The 17,169-nt window shown below is 41.6% G+C and overlaps 1 protein-coding gene across 1 annotated transcript in view; it reads right to left on the reverse strand.

The window, feature by feature from the left end:
* Positions 1–17,169, reverse strand: part of mad1l1 (mitotic arrest deficient 1 like 1) — a gene marked incomplete at its 3' end in the record, with an annotated part of 226,511 nt that overhangs the window by 108,407 nt on the left and 100,935 nt on the right. The window contains exons 13-15 of the mRNA XM_084338322.1: positions 5,971–6,027; positions 3,282–3,373; positions 1,460–1,550 (exon numbers count right to left, since the gene is read on the reverse strand). Coding sequence (XP_084194448.1) covers positions 1,460–1,550; positions 3,282–3,373; positions 5,971–6,027 — 240 coding nt within the window. The remainder of the gene's footprint in view (positions 1–1,459; positions 1,551–3,281; positions 3,374–5,970; positions 6,028–17,169) is intronic.

The following is a 17,169-nucleotide window of genomic DNA, read 5'->3' on the forward strand; positions in this document are numbered from 1 at the left end:
GTCAGCGTTTCCGTTAGCCGGTAATTACCGGTATTTGACCGGCAAAATCTGTTGAAGTCCGACATATTTAATCTCTCCGGTCATAATGTCCGGTGAAAATAATTCCCTCTAAGCACAATTTGATTATTTGAATTGTATTCAAATAGGCTCAAATTAAATAGCCTATGCGATGAACGAAACAATCATTACATTTGTTATTGTTGCTTCACCAAGCAGCCGGTCTAATAATGACGACGCTGTGTCAGCGAGAGCTTGCTGCTAGATTTGCGAAAAGCATGCAGCTGCAGACCCACAGAACCCACCAGCTTTGCTGGCACAGTGCGGTCCCCAGACCTGGAAAGCTGCTCTGCGGGTCTGCAGCTGGATGCTTCTTGCAAATCTAACTGCAGCCAGCTCGCGCTGACAACAGCTTTCATTATTAGACCGGCTGCTTGGTGAAGCAACGATGAAACGAATGTAATGAATCGTTCATCGCATAGGCTATTTAATTTTAGCCTATTTTAATACAATTCAAATAATCAAATTGTGCTTAGAGGGAATTATTTTCACCGGACATTATGACCAGCACCAAGTCGTTGGGAGGTGGAGATATACATCACGCAAACCCACGATAATGTTGCCGTCTCTCTCTGCCAACTTTCTCAGTTCTTCGCTTGATATAATTAATACAAATGTCCAATATAACGGAATTCGTTAGCTCATAAAAATGTGATTATAAACTGCTGTTTATTAATGTCGGGCAGACTGCCCACAGACACCTCAAGTCGGCAGCAGCACGAAGTCTCGAGGGACTTATTTTATTTGGAATATATTAATGACTGTATATACGCAAAAGTAGCCTAGTTTTAAGTTAAAATATTATAAATGCCTTGAGGATGTCATTCTTTATATAGGCCTATCAATTGTTTTTAAGCTCAATAAACTCTGACCGGAATTTATCCCATTTGTCCGGTAGAGTGAAATCTACCGGACACTCAGACCTGCAAAAAAAAATTCTAACGGAAACCCTGGTGTGTGTGTGTGTGCGTGTGTGCGTGTGTGTGTGTGTGTGTGTGTCTGTATTAGAGCTCTACCCAGCAGAGAGGAACTCATTCCAGACAGGCTGACAGTAGCCGAGTCTCGAGGCCTGCAGTGTCTACCCCTCACCTCCAGCCGCTCGCTGTCCACCCTCAGCCCTCTGGCCAATCAGAGAGAGGGAGGGAGGGAGGGAGGGAGGGCCTTTAATCAACCACAGGTTCTAGAACTTTCCATCTGAGCCGGGGGGGGTGGATGACACCTGGGTCCAATTGCATTTGAGATGCTGTCAGATGTGGGGAGTGTTTGTGTGTGAATCAATCTGCCGTGGCATGTGGGCAAAAGGCTGGTGCGCCTATGGGTTATTAAATTGGTTCCTTTGTGCCAGACGGGTCAATCCATCACGGGGGTTAGGGGAGAAAAGGGGGGGGTTGGTGGTACCGACCTGCAGGTTGTGTCTCTCCAGCCTCATCTCCAAAATGTTCTTCTGGTCCTCAAGACCTTGTCGCTCCGCCTCCAACTCCTCCATCCTCTGCCTGGACCACACACAACACGCACACACAACACGCACACACACACACACACACACTTTAGTTAACAGCTGCCCGTCACTTAGAATGGCGATCATTGTTTTGATGGACATATGGGGTATGTCTGTTGTCATCACGTCTCATCACATCACAGTCCGTCTGACAGAGGTATTTATACCTGTTGACGTCACAATGCAGGGTTTCCACAGACATTGCAAAATGAAATTCAGGGACTTTCAAGTCCTTTCCTAAGCCCTATTTTATTAAATTTTAAAAGGGCATTAAAAAGGATCCAATTCACTTTTAAATGCCGTTTTTTTAATTGAAAGAAAATCGGATCCAATAGTTATGGCTTAAAACCAATTTCCGACAATTAGTTAAACTTTAGATACTTTTTTTTTTATTCAGAACAATTTAATCACGGATGAACAAAACTTTCAATGCGAATGGTTGATTTGAATTGCAAGGACTTTTTAAGCACCTTGTTAAAAGATGGGCTGTTTTCAAGGAATTCCAGGCCTTGATTTTTTTTTGTAAAAAATCAAGCACTTTAAGCACTTCAAGGATCTTGTGCGAACCCTGACACTGTCATCACTCATCATCATACCACAGTCTGACTGACGGGGGTCGACGGTCCAGATCTGTCTCGTCGTCACACAGTGGGGGGATTCACACAGCAGGCGTTTTGGGTTGGGGTTCAAACCGACGGGTCTATTAGCGCATGAGAAATGGAGCCTTCCTGGGGCCGGGAGAGTAGAAACCCAACTCCGACCTCGCTGCACTGTGTACGGCTAACGGGCAGAACTGACAGGCTGGGTCAGAGACGGACAGGCGGGGGCCGAGCAGCCTGGGGCTGGTGGTGGCCGAGGAGTGAATGTGTGTCTATTAGGGCTGACCTCGACTCATCCAATAGTCGACTAATCGATCGGAAGGAGCTGTAGTCGACTGCCAACCTCTTAGTCGAATACAAACTTAAAAAAATAATAATAATATTATAATATATATATATATTCATATATTTTTTTTTTGGGTAATTCTTTCCAAAAGCAAAGAGGCCTAGAAGCATGGCTAACGCTAATGGCGCGCATACTAGCGAGGCTAACTGCCTAAGAAAACGGGCACAGAGGCACTTAAAAGAGGATTTCACCCGTCTAATGAACACACTAGAGTAGACAAATATCAAGATGTATCCATCAGTGGACCAATTGCATGCATAGACTGGGTGTCTATGTACGTGCTCAGTGCCTGGCTGTGATTAAAGATAAGACTGGGTGTCTAATGTAGGTGCTCAGTGCCTGGCTGTGATTAAAGATAAGACTGGGTGTCGTAGGTGCTCAGTATCTGGCTGTGATTAAAGATAAGACTGGGTGTCTAATGTAGGTGCTCAGTGCCTGGCTGTGATTAAAGATAAGACTGGGTGTCGTAGGTGCTCAGTATCTGGCTGTGATTAAAGATAAGACTGGGTGTCTAATGTAGGTGCCCAGTACCTGGCTGTGATTAAAGATAAGACTGGGTGTCTAATGTAGGTGCCCAGTACCTGGCTGTGATTAAAGATAAGACTGGGTGTCTAATGTAGGTGCCCAGTACCTGGCTGTGATTAAAGATAAGACTGGGTGTCTAATGTAGGTGCTCAGTAGCTGGCTGTGATTAAAGATAAGACTGGGTGTCTAATGTAGGTGCTCAGTAGCTGGCTGTGATTAAAGATAAGACTGGGTGTCTAATGTAGGTGCACAGTACCTGAGCATGGCCACCTCCTCTCGGGTCGCCGAGGTGTTGCCGTCGGCCGCAGACGCCTGCTGCTTCTTCACGGTCTCCAGCTCCATCTCCGCCTGTGAATGAAATCATGTCGTAATGTAATTATCTTAATTACATCTCGTGTGTGAATTACAAGTGAATTATATATATGTTAACATTCTGAATCACGGCACTAAAATACAAGCCCGGTGATTAAAGATGACGGGCTGCTAGGATGAGCACCTCGAGAATCAAATGGTTTGTATTAAAGATGTCCGAGGCTGTTCCTGGGTCAGCTGGCGCCCGACTGCCGCCCAATGCGCTCCATTGTAAAACATGAGGCGGACCTCGTAAACAGTACTGCTTGCTTTTAAAATCCAATGTCATATTAACCCTCGCACTACCACACTATAGAAGGTTAAACATTTCACTACCACACTACAGAAGGTTAACCGTCTGCAGTGTGGTAGTGAAAGGGTTAACTGTCTGTAGTGTGGTAGTGAAAGGGTTAACATTAGGTACTGTGGTAGTGGAAGGTTAACTGTATGTAGTGTGGTAGTGAAAGGTTAACCTGCTGTAGTGTGGCAGTGAAAGGGTTAACATTATGCAGTGTGGTAGTGAAAGGTTAACCTTCTGTAGTGTGTGTTAGTGAAAGGGTTACCTGCTGTAGTGTGGTAGTGAAAGGGTTAACCTTCGGCAATGTGGTAGTGAAAGGTTGACCTTATGTAGTGTGGTAGTGAAAGGTTGACCTTATGTAGGGTGCTAGAGACATGGTTAACATTATGTGGTGTGGTAGTGAAAGGGTTAACATTGTGTGGTGTGGTAGTGAAAGGGTTACCGTATGTAGTGTGGTAGAGAAAGGGTTAACATTATGTGGTGTGGTAGTGAAATGGTTACCGTATGTAGTGTGGTAGAGAAAGGGTTAACATTATGTAGTGTGGCAGTGAAAGGGTCTGAGGAGGCAGAATATGGTTTGGCTGTGAAGACAGTATTCAATTGGCTTTGACCCAGTGGGCATCAAATAATTTGTCAAATAAATAAATAAGTTAACCGGTTGACAGGCTGTGTGTCGCAGTGAAATGGTTAACCCGTTGGTAGTGTGGTAGTGAAAGGGTTAACCGCCTCAGTAATGCTGTGTCAAATGCAGCCGGGCATGATGACATCCGTTAGAGTTAGATCTTGTGAATTATTTAATTTCCAATTTTTGCAGAACATTAGGGTTGAAAAAGCCAGACACTGCTCAGCCAGGACCAATCAAAGGTTATATAAACGAATGCCAAACCTAACATGCATTGAATTAAAGTATGAATATTATGAAGTTATCAGTTAGACACGCTGCCACCAACTCTACCACACAAACAGCTGTTGAGATTGAAATACATCACAGGAACTTTGTGCAAATATCTCCCCCGAGGCAGGCTGGGTGAGAGGGGGAGAGGGAGAGAGGGAGAGAGAGAGAGGAAAGAGCGAGCGGAGATACAGGATGGGAGAGAGAGAGGAAGAGAGGATATACAGAATGAAAAGGGAGAGAGGAGAGGTGAAATAAAGAGGATAGAGGAGAGAGGGAGAGAAGAGAAAGACAGAGGGGGTGGGCAGGCAGACAGACAGACAGACAGACAGACAGACAGAGAGACAGACAGAGAGACAAACAGACAGACAGACAGACAGACAGACAGACAGACAGACAGACAGACAGACAGACAGACAGACAGAGAGACAGACAGAGAGACAAACAGACAGACAGACAGACAGACAGACAGACAGACAGACAGACAGACAGACAGACAGACAGACAGACAGACAGACAGACTTACTTCCAAACTTCTAACCAACCAACAAGACAGGCATCTGACCAGGGCCACAGACCAAACATAACAAATAAAGTCAGATTGCTTCTATTCTGTGCAGGTAACTTCCTCCGACAGAAACACAAACGCACATCCACCAGCCTCTCAAACCACCAACCTCTCAATCCACCAGCCTCTCAATCCACCAGCATCTCAATCCACCAGCATCTCAATCCACCAGCCTCTCAATCCACCAACCTCTCAATCCACCAACCTCTCAATCGACCAACCTCTCAATCCACCAGCCTCTCAATCCACCAACATATCAATCCACCAACCTCTCAATCCACCAGCCTCTCAATCCACCAACCTCTCAATCCACCAACCTCTAAATCAGTCTACCAACCTCTCATTCTTTTTTCTACCAGTGCCCCCTTCCCTTCCTTTCTTTATGTCCGTCTGACCTCATTTCCTTCTTCATCTCTAACCGTCCTTTTCCTTTACAGTTATTGCTCCATTTCCTGTTCGCTCTCTCTCTCTCTATCTCTCTCTCTCTCTCTACCCCTCCCCCCTCGCCCCCCCCCCCATCAGAAGGAGGGGTAATTACTCATTCAGCAGACAGGTGGATTTCACACGCCAATTCTCATTGCTGCAGCAATGTTGATGTCTCCCCGGCGACCAGAGCCTATAGCATGCATCAACGGGGTGGTTGAGAGAGATAGAGGGGGGGGGTGGGTACAGACAGACAGACTAAGATAGATAGAGAGTGTGAGGGGGGGTTACTGATTAGCAATAGATGGAAACACCTCAGGGATGACACACAATCACCAAGGTCACCAAGGTGTGTGTGTGTGTGTGTGTGTGTGTGTGTGTGTGTGTGTGTGTGTGTGTGTGTGTGTACTGACGGTCTGAAGCTGCAGTTTCAGTGCACCCGACTCCTCCTGTGCTTTGGTCAGCTGGACCTGAAGGAGAGAGAGACCATTTACATATTACTGTCAGAGAAAGAGAGAGAAAGAGAGAGGAACAGAGAGAACAGAGCAAGAGAGAACAGAGAGAGAGAGGAACATAGAGTAAACAAACATCTTCTATCGTCATAAAATAATATGATGACAGTAATATAGAAAGGTAATGATATGACAGTAATATAGAAAGGTAATACTATGCTGACAGTATTATAGAAAGGTAATGATATGACAGTAATATAGAAAGGTAATACTATGCTGACAGTAATATAGAAAGGTAATATTATGTTGACAGTAATATAGAAAGGTAATACTATGCTCACAGTAATATAGAAAGGTAATACTATACTGACAGTAATATAGAAAGGTAATACTATGCTGATAGTAATATAGAAAGGTAATACTATGCTGATACTAGTAATATAGAAAGGTAATACTATGCTGACAGTAATATAGAAAGGTAAAACTATGCTGACTAATATAGAAAGGTAATACTATACTGACAGTAATATAGAAAGGTAATACTATACTGACAGTAATACTATGCTGACAGTAATATATAAAGGTAATACTATACCGACAGTAATATATAAAGGTAATACTATGCTGACAGTAATATATAAAGGTAATACTATGCCGACAGTAATATAGAAAGGTAATACTATGCTGACAGTAATATAGAAAGGTAATACTATACTGACAGTAATATAAAAAGGTAATACTATACTGACAGTAATATAGAAAGGTAATACTATGCTGACAGTAATATAGAAAGGTAATACTATGCTGACAGTAATATAGAAAGGTAATACTATACTGACAGTAATACTATGCTGACAGTAATATATAAAGGTAATACTATACCGACAGTAATATATAAAGGTAATACTATGCTCACAGTAATATAGAAAGGTAATACTATGCTGACAGTAATACTATGCTGACAGTAATACTATGCTGACAGTAATATAGAAAGGTAATACTATGCTCACAGTAATATAGAAAGGTAATACTATGCTGACAGTAATATAGAAAGGTAATACTATGCCGACAGTAATATAGAAAGGTAATACTATGCTCACAGTAATATAGAAAGGTAATACTATACTGACAGTAATATAGAAAGGTAATACTATGCTCACAGTATTATAGAAAGGTGAACATACAAGGTGAACTGTATTATTATCACAGAGAGGAACATTCCAGTCAGGATGCAACAAGAACAGTTAATCTATCAATCAAATGTATTTGTATAGCACATTTAAACATGACACTTGTCAACCAAAGTGCTTTACAGTGTTGCATAGCAAACATATTTTTATAAAAAAGAAAGTACTACTGAAGTATAAATAAACTGAAAATAAACAACCAACAGACAAACAAAGAAACAGAACAACACGTCAAAACAAACAAGGCAAGGGTCAGAGTGAGTCGGGGAAGGCTAAGGAATATAGGGGAGTTTTCAGCTTAAATTTAAAAGACTCGATGGAGTTAAAAAGTACAAATGCTGCATCAAATACACAACGAGGGGGCAGACGCAGAACACCCACGTCCAAGAGCTGCGGCGATTCAGTCAAGAGGATCATACAGCAGTTTTAAGTAAGTCTACCCTTGCAAGGTCTTAATCTATCTTTAAAAAACCTTATTTTTGCAGTATTATGGCTATCACCGCAAACACAAACGCAAGCGTAAAAATAGTGGTTTTTATTCTCCATTGGGTTGCACAGGTAGCACTTTGCTTCAACGACTCGTTCATTGCAGTCATTACAGTGCAAATGTCGGGTCGGCTTGTCATTTATTTCTGTCAATGTGCTGGTTCTGTAGGACTGCGTCAGTCAACACCCTTATTGGCTCCCGGCGCGCCGAAGATAGTCTGGACCCTCCCTCCATTCCCTCCTCCTGGGTGTCCGCTGGAATGGGCAACTCAGCAGAGTTGTCTGCGAAATTGACAACTTAATTGGATTTTCTTTATTCTCAAAAAATATTTAAAATCATATGATTAAATATCGTTTCAAATAAAAAGTTAAATACTATTATTTTGTGTGTCATGTTTCCAAATAAGATTTTTCACAACGAAACATACCTTCAATGTGTTGGTTACATGACCTCTGTGATCAATCAATCTTGAAGTTTCTCTTTTTAGTTTGCTTAGCCATTATTACACATTCCACAAACAGGCATGTTCCCATGGGGGTGTTTAATGACCATATATGGTTAATTAGGGGCGGTTCTGTATGCAAATACTTATAATTGTGCACGAGCATAGACGGTAACAATTGGTATTTATCAACATGGAGTACTTGCAGGTGTGTTTACGCACGTTTGATAAATGCAGATTTTTTTCTGTGTGTAGAGACATTCTAAATTCTGTGAGTAGGAGAGAAAATAGAACACTTTCTAGGCATTGTTGATAAATGGGGCTCCAGGTATGTTAGTTTGTGTTAAACACTCATATCATTCACACAGCTCCAGGTATGTTAGTTTGTGTTAAACACTCATATCATTCACACAGCTCCAGGTATGTTAGTTTGTGTTAAACACTCATATCATTCACAGCTCCAGGTATGTTAGTTTGTGTTAAACACTCATATCATTCACAGCTCCAGGTATGTTAGTTTGTGTTAAACACTCATATCATTCACAGCTCCAGGTATGTTAGTTTGTGTTAAACACTCATATCATTCACAGCTCCAGGTATGTTAGTTTGTGTTAAACACTCATATCATTCACAGCTCCAGGTATGTTAGTTTGTGTTAAACACTCATATCATTCACAGCTCCAGGTATGTTAGTTTGTGTTACACTCATATCATGTACAGCTCCAGGTATGTTAGTTTGTGTTACACTCATATCATGCACAGCTCCAGGTATGTTAGTTTGTGTTACACGCATATCATTCACAGCTCCAGGTATGTTAGTTTGTGTTACACACATATCATGCACAGCTCCAGGTATGTTAGTTTGTGTTACACTCATATCATGCACAGCTCCAGGTATGTTAGTTTGTGTTACACTCATATCATTCACAGCTCCAGGTATGTTAGTTTGTGTTACACACATATCATTCACAGCTCCAGGTATGTTAGTTTGTGTTAAACACTCATATCATTCACAGCTCCAGGTATGTTAGTTTGTGTTAAACACTCATATCATTCACAGCTCCAGGTATGTTAGTTTGTGTTAAACACTCATATCATTCACAGCTCCAGGTATGTTAGTTTGTGTTAAACACTCATATCATTCACAGCTCCAGGTATGTTAGTTTGTGATAAACACTCATATCATTCACAGCTCCAGGTATGTTAGTTTGTGTTAAACACTCATATCATTCACAGCTCCAGGTATGTTAGTTTGTGTTAAACACTCATATCATGCACAGCTCCAGGTATGTTAGTTTGTGTTAAACACTCATATCATGCACAGCTCCAGGTATGTTAGTTTGTGATAAACACTCATATCATTCACAGCTCCAGGTATGTTAGTTTGTGTTAAACACTCATATCATTCACAGCTCCAGGTATGTTAGTTTGTGTTAAACACTCATATCATTCACAGCTCCAGGTATGTTAGTTTGTGTTAAACACTCATATCATTCACAGCTCCAGGTATGTTAGTTTGTGTTACACGCATATCATTCACAGCTCCAGGTATGTTAGTTTGTGTTACACGCATATCATTCACAGCTCCAGGTATGTTAGTTTGTGTTACACTCATATCATTCACAGCTCCAGGTATGTTAGTATGTGTTACACTCATATCATTCACAGCTCCAGGTATGTTAGTATGTGTTACACTCATATCATTCACAGCTCCAGGTATGTTAGTTTGTGTTAAACACTCATATCATTCACAGCTCCAGGTATGTTAGTATGTGTTACACTCATATCATTCACAGCTCCAGGTATGTTAGTTTGTGCTACACGCATATCATTCACAGCTCCAGGTATGTTAGTATGTGTTACACTAATATCATTCACAGCTCCAGGTATGTTAGTTTGTGCTACACGCATATCATTCACAGCTCCAGGTATGTTAGTTTGTGTTACACTCATATCATTCACAGCTCCAGGTATGTTAGTTTGTGTTACACGCATATCATTCACAGCTCCAGGTATGTTAGTTTGTGTTACACTCATATCATGCACAGCTCCAGGTATGTTAGTTTGTGTTAAACACTCATATCATTCACAGCTCCAGGTATGTTAGTTTGTGTTAAACACTCATATCATTCACAGCTCCAGGTATGTTAGTTTGTGTTGAGGATTAGACCACAGAAGCTATTTTCATTATGGTGTAATTCATGTTTTTGCATTGGTTGGATATGGTTGTTCATTTAGTTTGATCAATGCACACTTAAAAGTGAAGGCACGTTTTATTCATTGTGCTTTTATTACAGCTCAAATTACTTACATTTTTGTTGTTGTTCATGTTAATTTTAAGGCAACAGAAGCAATTATGTTAATTATTTAAGAGTTCATGTAGGTGTAAATTGACGAGGGCCTTGTTTATTTATATTTTTTCAACTGATTTCACTTTGATTAGTTCTGTATAAATATACTATTTTGGTCGACTATAAGCTAATTTATTTTGTGCATTAGTCTACTTCTGTCAACACATACATTTGTTTTCTTTTATAGACTGAGGCTATAATTTATTTAATTTGATTATTGCACATCAGGTAGCCAATTAAATGTCAACGAAGAGGGAAAAACCTTGAAGTCCGATTTTGCCTCCATCTCTCAACAGCATAATACTTACAATGATCAAGCTTAACGACAGCATGTGATGAAGACGTAATGAATGATAACAGCAAGTTTGAAGACAGTACAAAACACCTTCTAACATATCCGCACCACTCTTCCTTTATACATTCAGTGCATGAAGTGTGTGTGTGTATATATGTTATTCATGGACCGACCAATGAGCAGAGAGATGCAGAACTGCTGGTCACAGCCAATAAATCTGGTCACGGCTAATGAAGCCCGGTCCGCATCAATCCTTTGGGCAAATACAGCTTGTTGATGAGAGGCGCTGGAGAGGGAACTGCAATAACACCAAAGACTAACAGACTGCACATCAGCACAGGGCGCACATCAGCACAGGGCGCACATCAGCACAGGGTGCACATCAGCACAGGGCGCACATCAGAACAGGGACGCACATCAGCACAGGGCACACATCAGCACAGGGCGCACATCAGCACAGGGCGCGACAGCAGTGGCAGGGTGGAGAGTTAACCTCCTAAGCCCGATGGGTCCGGTACCGGACCAAAAATGACATGACGTCCTAAATCCATGTCTACAGACTGTATGGATTAATGTTGCGTTTTTTTTATTTATTTTTTTAGCCAAGAGTAAAGACCCTAATCCTGTCAAAACAGCAGTCATAGTGTATATGTAAGGGATAATGTATAGCTACGAGGTCATTGTCGCAAAATAATTGACCGACACGGAGTTTAGAACACCGAGGTGCAGCCGACTTACTGGCTAACTTACCGTACTTTTCGGACTATAAGCCGCGGCTTTTTCCCCCATTTCTCGACCCTGCGGCTTATATAACGGTGCGGCTTATATGTGAATCCACGTGACCAAACCCCAAAATGTTAAAATCTAAATATTGCTTTTTTGACTGCATTGAAATGTTATTTATCTGTTCCCTTATTTGCTAAACTTAATATAACTTGTAAATGAGTTAATTCTTGTTATTTGTCCAACAGTATTGTGTCCCAATGCTAATTACATATGGTAATTAAACATTAAAACACCTGCGGCTTATACTCCAGTGCGGCTTATATATGTACACATCATTCAATTTAGCTGCTGCGGCTTATAGTCAGGTGCGGCTTATAGTGCGAAAAGTACGGTACTAACAATATACCTAATTCATCGACAAGACGAGATCAAATGCAGACGCAGTTGTTCTGTGGCTCTGTCAGCCCAAATAAAGTGATTATTATTATCGGCAGCCGGCAGGTCTGTGGTCTGATTGCATGACTGAGTGCAGCTGTGCATATGCTGAGCAGCACTGATACAGTGTGTGTAGTGGGCTTGATTGGTCCAGCTGCGCAAAGCGGTCATTATTGTTCGGCAGAGGTCCGTTATCGAGTAATATCGGACCTCTGACGAGCGCTATTGACCAATCACAAGCAAGCATTTCGGCGAATGTGAAAACGCCATGTAATAATTTCAGATATACGATGGTTTAAGTGTTATTAGTGAAATATCAGTTCAGGAAATATCAGGAAATGTATTCATAAACGATACATGCTTTCTTAAATTTACAATACCTTTTTCTGTCATTTTAGTGTTTTTTTCTTTTTTTTTTTACTTGTTACTGCATTGTATGTGTTTTCATCATGTCCTACCTGTGAAGCACTTTGGTTTGGCTTTTAGTCGTTTGTAAATGTGCTATAAAAATAAAGCTGACTTGTGTAGGCAAGGTAGATTCCTTAGTAGCAGAGTGCATAATAGACAATACGAGGGTTAATATCTTTTAATAAATATATTATTATTATTATTATTATTATTATTATTATTATTATTATTATTATTATTATTATATGGACTTTGATGTTCTTGACCCGACGGTGAGACAGGAGCCTTCCTCCAGAACACGGCATGGTAGAGCGATGGTTATGCGGAGCCGTAGCGAGGGCGTGAAGCCGTTAGGAGGCCTGTGTCCGGAAGAGATGAAGAGATGAAGATGACATATGGGAGGAAATCAGCCGGTATGATTCTGGAGCCACGCTACTCGGAAAAAAAGGAGGCCATTAAGGAAGGAAGGGAGACAGTGAGATGATTTGATTTGTTGTAAGTGTTTTAGTGCTCCCTCTGTGAGTCAGTCCACTAGACACTCCGCTGTAAGGCCAGAACAGAGTGGTACAGCACTCAGCTAGACGTGACTGATGGGCCGGTCGGAGTAACCACAGTATTATTGTGTAATGTCTTCATGGAAGCGGATCTGAAATGGCTCAAGTCTGTTAGATATCCGCGATTTAAATGGATTTAGTCGTCGTTTTCACAACACCGACGGCTCTAATGTTTTAACACGACTTTAACACGAACTAGATGGAAAAACATAATGTAATGGATCTTTAAAGAAACAAGAAGAGAAGAGAGCAAAGGAGAGGCAGGAAGAACAAGAAAGTTAGCATCACACAAACAGTTTGAACTCTACTGGAAGACCTGGGAGGACCCAGAGGAGTGGGTTGGGACAGAGAGAGTGGACTCTACTGGAAGACCTGGGAGGACCCAGAGGAGTCGGTTGGGGCAGAGAGAGTGGACTCTACTGGAAGACCTGGGAGGACCCAGAGGAGTCGGTTGGGGCAGAGAGAGTGGACTCTACTGGAAGACCTGGGAGGACCCAGAGGAGTGGGTTGGGGAAGAGAGAGTGGACTCTACTGGAATAGCTGGGAGGACCCAGAGGAGTCGGTTGGGACAGAGAGAGTGGACTCTACTGGAAGACCTGGGAGGACCCAGAGGAGTCGGTTGGGACAGAGAGAGTGGACTCTACTGGAAGACCTGGGAGGACCCAGAGGAGTCGTTGGGGCAGAGAGAGTGGACTCTACTGGAAGACCTGGGAGGACCCAGAGGAGACGGTTGGGAGACAGAGAGAGTGGACTCTACTGGAAGACCTGAGAGGACCCAGAGGAGTCGGTTGGGAGACAGAGAGAGTGGACTCTACTGGAAGACCTGGGAGGACCCAGAGGAGTCGGTTGGGAGACAGAGAGAGTGGACTCTACTGGAAGACCTGGGAGGACCCAGAGGAGTGGGTTGGGGCAGAGAGAGTGGACTCTACTGGAAGACCTGGGAGGACCCAGAGGAGTCGGTTGGGGCAGAGAGAGTGGACTCTACTAGAAGACCTGGGAGGACCCAGAGGAGTCGGTTGGGAGACAGAGAGAGTGGACTCTACTGGAAGACCTGGGAGGACCCAGAGGAGTGGGTTGGGAGACAGAGAGAGTGGACTCTACTGGAAGACCTGGGAGGACCCAGAGGAGTGGGTTGGGACCCAGAGTGCTGTGAGGAAGGGGAGTCAACTATAAAGTGCCACCGATCACCAGAAGATGCATTGAACACCGTATTCAAAATCAAATATGACGTTGGTCGATACAAGAATCGAGAGGTTTATTTGTCACATACGTACCGGGGCATATATAGTGAAATGCGGGTGGTCAAGCCTGCATTGTGCAATAATACAATAATAAAATTAGGGATGCACGATAATTATCGGGTCGCTATCAGCAATTATGACGTCATCCCGATAAACCCGATAAAAGTATTGATAGCTCCGATAATACAAATGTTTTAATTTTTTTTTACATTATTAAAAAAAATTTATAACTTTTTTCTTTTCATGTCAACGTTCACACGCACATTATGCTTACTTAGGATTTGACTTGATTAAACAACAAAGCAGTCGGGGCAATGGCAAGCCGAAAACTGTCGAAAATGTGGTTATTTGAAGTTGGGATTTTTTTTTATTACAACTGAGGTAGGTAGATTACATTTTTAGAGACTAAAGTACAGAAAAAAGATACCGCTGGGTACCGGTATCGATTCACAGGTACCGGTACCGTATCGGTTCAAATGTGAACGGTACCCATCCCTACTGACAAAGCACAATACCTGTTGGTTTTTAGTTCACTCATTGTTCAGGGAAACACATTGTTAATGACATTGACGGATTGTGAATTTTGTGATTGACTCAAATTATATTTATTTGGAAAAATAAATATAGTCACTTTATTTGAAGAATCAAAACTGTTCTCTTGGCTTTGTTTTGTTCATAGTAGTAACGCTCATGTCATGATAAATCTGGTTAGGTCAAAACTACAGGAATATACATAAAAAAAAAATTATAATACAATAAATGTATATATATATCGGTTATCGGTATCGGTATCGACCTTGAGGAGTAGTGATAGTGTAGTGATATCGGTATCGATATCAAAAAATCTATATCGTGCACCCCTTAATAAAATAGACATTGAGGAAAAAAAACAGGTAAGACATAAGATGTGCATGATAAAAATAGACATACTAAATTCCTGATACGCGAGGGTTTCCTCTGCTCAAGGGCACGCAGATCGGAAGACCGGCGGATTCAAGATCAGACGAAATGGAATGAAATGAATTAATTTAAAAGCGGGGATGGACGGAAACATTTTATTGAGGTACAATTGGAGACCTGTAGATGATGGATTAGATACAAATGTACGCATTTGAAGAAGTGGACTGAAATGTGTTATTCTCATCAAATCACCCGCGGATCCAAGATTAGATCGAGTGAATGGAATTAATTTAAATACAGATGGACTGAAACTTGTTATTATTCTGTTCAACTACTTGTCATCTGTCATTATTCAAAGATTATCTCAGGCCACTTACCGACACAGGTGTTTTAAGGTGGAGGGAGAGGTATGCATGTACAGGACGTCACCATAATCAAATATAACAGACACATCATTGCTGATTGTACCATGATGATCTTCCTACTTGCAGTAGAAAAGCACGATTAGTTTCTATACTTCTATGGTTTCTAGAACTTTTTAGACAGGTGTTGAGATAAGATAAGATATTCCTTTATTGATCCCATTGGGGGCATTCGGCGGCATAGCAGCGTGGGGAGGGGGGTACAGGTATGGGCAGGGTAATAGTAGAAATACATAAATATAGGCAATACAATTGTATCTGAATATAAAAATATGAGAAAAATGATCTAACTAAATTCCTAAATATCAGAGTCAGAGTCAGAGATTGTATTTGCCATGTATGGACGAATCCACATTGGAATACAGGTACAGAGCAAACACTGTGTGTCTACAACTAATCCAAATGCACCTCGTCCATTTATGCCTTGCACTATATAGTATTGTATATTAGTACACTGCACAGTATTGTATATTGTATGGTAACTACGTCTACGAACATTGTACATATGTCTAAACTGAACACTGTGACCTCTTTTTTTTCTTCTAATTTTTACTATGTTTTTATTTCATACTTATCTTGTCATGCACAGTCTCTGGAGCGCAACAGTAAGAAGCATTTTGTACAAAAGTATTCTGTACTTCTGTATGACAACTATTAAAGAAACTTGAACTTGAAACTTGAGCAGAGTAGAAACAGTACAGATTTTTTTTTTTTTTTTTTTTAAACAGACAGTATATAATGACAAATGCTGAGGTTGATAACATCACCTAAAGTGGTCAAGTGCATAATCCATAGAGGCACAATTTACAATAAAAGTGCATATAATCAAAGTGCGTGATGCACAGACACACAGAAACAGCACTTCCACAACCTGACTAAATAACACACCAAAATAAAATAGGATAATATACAAATCTAGCCTTTGGAGTTATTCAGGCTGCGCACAGCACTGGGGAAGAAACTCTTAGTAAACCGATTTTAATCGATTGACAGGTGTCAATGACAGCACTAATATATTATTATTATTATAATTATCATTAACTTCACCAGAGAGAGTCGCCCTGACTTGTGACAGCTGGACATCCAATGACAATGACTTCTCACTAACGTCAACAACGCCTGAAGGCTCGTGTCTCATGTCTCACAGAGTGGGGCAGCAGAAAGCAGTCACGCGGTGAGTGATCTAGCTGGCCTGTTGTCCGAGACGACATGAGAGCGGGCGTTTACAAAGTCCTGACGGCCAGAATACTCTTGGCGCTGTGGAATCGATGGCGCTGTTCCAACTCTATCGGTCATTGTGCCTCTGAACGCACAGCTGCTGCGGAGCAGAGTCCCCACGAGTCAGTGATTAAAGACCTCCAGACTGAGGGATACAACAAGCTATGCTCACTTAAGGTGTGCGTCTGTGTGTGTGTGTGTGTGTGTGTGTGTGTGTGTGTGTGTGTGTGTGTGTGTGTGTGTGTACTTATGAGTATGTGTGTGTGTGTGTGTTATAATGGGCAGAACAGAATGCATTGAACCTCGTTTATAAAACACAAAAGACAATGCGATGGGTTTCTAGCAAAGGCTAATTTGTAACCCATGACATGTTCCTTGTACAATTTACTGCATTAGTTCTGAGGATCTCCTTTATATCTAAGCAAAATTGGTATTGTGACGGAAATATCCCTAACGGAATTGACATTGAATCTAATTGAATCTTGAATATGGGG

This window comes from Notolepis coatsorum, assembly GCF_963971535.1.
Source record: "Notolepis coatsorum genome assembly, contig: SUPER_7_unloc_3, whole genome shotgun sequence".
Taxonomy (NCBI): Eukaryota; Metazoa; Chordata; class Actinopteri; order Aulopiformes; family Paralepididae; genus Notolepis; species Notolepis coatsorum.